Source organism: Tupaia chinensis, unplaced genomic scaffold, assembly GCF_000334495.1.
Source record: "Tupaia chinensis unplaced genomic scaffold, TupChi_1.0 Scaffold000671_2, whole genome shotgun sequence".
NCBI classification, from domain to species: domain Eukaryota; kingdom Metazoa; phylum Chordata; class Mammalia; order Scandentia; family Tupaiidae; genus Tupaia; species Tupaia belangeri.
The window spans coordinates 769,012-773,143 of NW_006160194.1; the positions used below are offsets into that span (position 1 = coordinate 769,012).

The 4,132-nt window shown below is 62.8% G+C and overlaps 1 protein-coding gene across 1 annotated transcript in view; it reads left to right on the forward strand.

Annotated features, from left to right (window-relative positions):
- The first annotated feature begins 1,116 nt into the window (after positions 1–1,116).
- EXOC3L4 (exocyst complex component 3 like 4) overlaps positions 1,117–4,132 on the forward strand; it is an 11,308-nt gene continuing 8,292 nt past the window's right edge. Inside the window, exons 1-3 of the mRNA XM_027776388.1 lie at positions 1,117–1,235; positions 1,685–2,097; positions 3,640–4,130. Of these exons, the coding sequence (XP_027632189.1) occupies positions 1,698–2,097; positions 3,640–4,130 (891 nt within the window). The 5' untranslated portion in view covers positions 1,117–1,235; positions 1,685–1,697. The remainder of the gene's footprint in view (positions 1,236–1,684; positions 2,098–3,639; positions 4,131–4,132) is intronic.

The window sequence follows — 4,132 nt, forward strand, 5'->3', positions numbered from 1 at the left end:
CCTCTACGAGAGGGGGCTCCCTGGGCAGCATCCCTGATGGCCTCGTGCCCAGAGAAACAGGCAGCCCGGCTCAGCTCCAGGCTCCCTATCCCTGGCTGGCTGGTTCCAGGCAAGCCCCTGCCCCTGCCCAATCCTCAGGGTCCTCATCTATGAAGCAGGGCAATGACACTCCAACTCCATGACCGTTGTCGTGGAGATGAGCTCTGTGCCAGGCCTTGGGCAGGTGCACAGCAGACACTTGGTGAGTGTGACAGGCCCAGCCTGTCCTTCCCTGTGGTCCTTGTCCCCAGTGGCAGGGGGAGGGCGCAGCGGCTCCGGAAATGGCCTTCCTCACTGAGGGGGGGCCAGGGAAGAGGAGAGGGTGGAGGCCAGGAGGTTCCTGCGTGTGGGCCGGGTCTGAGTGCAGGATCCCTGAACCCTGGCACCAGGGAGGACGGCGACCTGTGGCCAGGGTGGGGCTGATAAGGCCCCTATCAATCACCTGGTCCCTTGGCGGGGCCTCTGGGAGCCAGGCAGAAGGTAGGCCTCGGCTGACCCCCAGATAGAACCCATGCTGGGACACCGGTGGACGGCCACCCGCCCCCAGCCGGCTGAGGTGTGGGGAGGGGCAGTTCCCGCCCAGGTCACCAGCAGTCAGGTGCTGCCTCCCCAGGCCTCCATCCTGGCCCTGGGCTGGGGGAGCCCTCTGCCTCTGGTCAATAGGTCTGCCCGTCTTTTGGCCTCAGTTTCTCCAAGGGTAAAGTGAGACTCTGCTGGCCTGAGGCCCTCCCCCACCCCTGCGTGGTTGCACAACAGCGTGGTGGGAGGTCCCGGCAGGCTGGGGCTGCCTCCCCCTCTCCTCGCCGGCCTGAAGCCAGGAGAGCAAACGGCCTGGAGAAGGCTGCATGGGGCAGGGGGCGCAGGGTCTGGACAGGGTAGCCTGGGTACCCCCATGCCCTTGGGACCGGTCCCCACTCGCCGCAGGGGAGGGGCAGACACACTGCAGAGGTGGGGGCGAAGTGGAGCTACGGTGGGTGGGAAATGTGCCTCCCTGCCCCGGTTAAATATAGACTGAAGGCCCCTCCGGCCGCCTCCCTACAGCTGTGTGGCCCTGATAAGCCCAGGGGGTTACTGCTCAGTCCCCTCAGGCCCACACTGCTGCCCTCCAGTTCTGCCAGGGAAGGGGGTGGACTCCCACAGGGGTCCCTGCCTGCCCCTTTGAGTGGAAGCAGCTATGCCTTTTGGGCTGAAAGAGGGTGAGCTGAGGGCTCTGGAGGGCGGCGAAGGGGCAGGTGGGGTGGGGTGCGGGCGTTTAGGCCTCAGGGCCCGAGGTCTGGGAAGTCCCGCTGTGGTCACAGGGTCCTGGCCTCTGGTGTGGGGGGGGCTATAGGCTGGGCTGGGCCCCAGAGCTTACAACCAATCCCAATGGGAGGTTCTGGCCTGAGGGCAAATAGGGTGGCACCTGGGGGAGAGCCCAGCTGGGAATGGTGTCAGGGAAGGCTTCCTGAAGGCCATGGCTGGCTTGGCCTCAGTGCCCCGCTGCAGCCTGGCATGGAAGGGCCCTGGCCACAAGAGCTGGCGACACTTCCTTTGGACAGCCCAAGGGCTGCCTTGTCCGGGAAGCCGTCCCTGACCAAGCCCCTGAGTCTGACCAGCGTTGGGGCGGGGAGCCTCCAGGCCCCTCAAGCATCTCTCCCACCCTCAGCTCTCCTGCTAAGATGCTGTCACCGCGGGCAGTGACCCCGGGCCCGGAGCTGCGAAGCCCCAAGGAGGCTGAGGAGCCGCAGATCCCAGCTCAGGGCACCCGGCGGCTGAGCAGTGAGAAGGAGCCCAGTGCCCATCATGAGGATGCCACAAGGCTGGGTCTGGGCACCCTGAAGCGGGCCTTCTCCCGGACAAGCCAGCGGGCCCCCACCCAGGCCTCCAAGGAGGACCTAGGCCTGCTCCGGCGAAGCTCTCGCTCTCTAATCCGGACCTTCCGACGCATCCTGGATGAGGGCCCGGCTGCTGACCAGTCCCAGCGCGCTGTTGTGCCAGAGGTGCCCTCACCGGTCATGGACGGGGACAGCCAGCCGACATCTATTAGGGTGGGGCCTGAGGAACGGGGACCCAGCGCAGGTGAGGGCCTCACAAACAATGGCGCGTGTGAGGGGAAACTGAGGCCAGGAGGTGGAGCACCCCAAACCCTGTTCCCCACGCAATGTTGCTTTATAGTCTCCTAGCATTTCAGCAAGGGGAGCTGGCTGGGGCCCCAGGCAGACGAGCGAAGTGAGGCTCTGAGAGGTTCAGTGACTTGCCTCAGTCACAGCCGAGAACTGGAGAAGTGAGATTTGAACTCAGATTGCCATGGCTCTGGACGGCAGCCTCTGCACGGTCTTTCACAGTCCAGCTACTGGCCACGCGAGGGTGCTGGGCAAGGGGCTGACCTTGTCTGGTCCTGGGGCTGCAGGGGACACAAGGGGCCATGGCTGCCGGGAGGGAGAGCAGGGCACCGGCCCAGAGGACGTGCTGCAGTTAGGCCTCGAGGTGGGGCACGTAGATCCTGGGGGTGGGGCTGCCAAGGGGCTGGGAGCAGCCAGAAGTGCTGAAGCGGGCACTGAGACAGCCACTGAGGACACGCCCAGCCTGAGCTCTGACCTGTTAGACCTGTAATCAGGCCTGTTCTGGAGGCCGCTGGGCCTGGGGTTGCAGAGCTGGGGTGGGGGTGCGGAAGGCAGGGACTGATCCCAAAAGCCTTTCTTTCTTTCTTTCTTTCTTTCTTTCTTTCTTTCTTTCTTTCTTTCTTTCTTTCTTTCTTTCTTTCTTTCTTTCTTTCTTTCTTTCTTTTCATTTCTTTCTTTTTTGGGGGGGGGATGAGAAATCACCTCCCAGGGGGATGGCCACACCATAGTCTCTTCTCCTCCATTCTCTTCTTGGGATTTTGGGTACACATGCACCAGCGTGATTTTCAAGTCAACTGGTCTGGGACTCGAACTGCAAAATTGTCCGTGTGGGATATGACCCCCTTAACCTCCACGCCATCTGCTGTCCTCTTTCTTCCTGCTGCCAGAAGATGCATGCACTTGCCAGGGACAGAGGTAAGCTAGGGAGGCAGAGGGAGGAAATGCTCCTGCTCCCGTCTCCATTTCCCCACTCTGTGGGAACTTGGGGCACCCACGCAAACATGTTAGGCGTGTTTTCAAACCACGTGGGGCCTGGCTTCCTTAGCCGCTGTGCTACAGTGCTGGCCCCAAATAACTCTCTTTTAAGAGACTTTTGCTACGTGGTAGGTGCGCTCACTGAGCAGACAGATAGAAAGTGAGATAACACTCCACAGGGTAAATGGCCATACCACAACCCCTCTCCTACACTCACCTTCTGGGATTTGGGGCACACACGCACATGTGTCCCACATGAGTTTCAAGCCCTGGATCCAGAACTCAGACCACAGCCATGGACGTGGGAGTTTGGCACCTTAGCCACTATGCCATCTTTTAGCCTGGGTGGGGTGCCCAGGTTCTGTCTCTAAGGTGATTCTAAGGACCCCTTCTGGCGGTTGGGCTCTGGGGCATCAGGGTAGGGGCCAGGTAGCCCAGGCAGACGGTGGGACTCAGGTCTAAGGCGGTAGTTTGGACCAGAGCCTCGGGGTGGCCTCTCACTGCCCTCTTCCCGGCCCTGCAGACGGCAAATCCCTGGCCGACCTTATCACGGAGCGGCAACTGCTGGCGGCCTTCAGACAGCTGCAGCACTTGGAAGCGCAGCTGGTGGCCGCCAAAGCCTTGCATACCTTTGATCAGGACCCCACAACCTTCGCGCGACATGCCATGGACTTGTGCCTGCATTACGATGGACTAGCAGCTGAGATCGGAGCCATCGTGCGTGAGACTCTGGGTCCGGAAAGCGTGGACCGGGACGCGCTGGCCGAGCTGGCCCACGTGGTGCTTGCGGAAGAGGAGGCCCACCCAGAGACCCCTGCCGACGGCGACTTCCTGCGCACTCCGCGCCGCTGGCGCCAGCTCTGGGAGGACGCGGTGCGGCAGAGCGCGCGGGAGCGCGTGCGGCAGGTGGGAGTGGGGCAGACCTGTGTGGCAGCCGAGGGCACCCCGAGCCTGGCCCAGCTTCTGGCAGAGCTGGGCGGCTTGGGTCGGCGAGAACCGCAGGAGGTGGCGCAGGG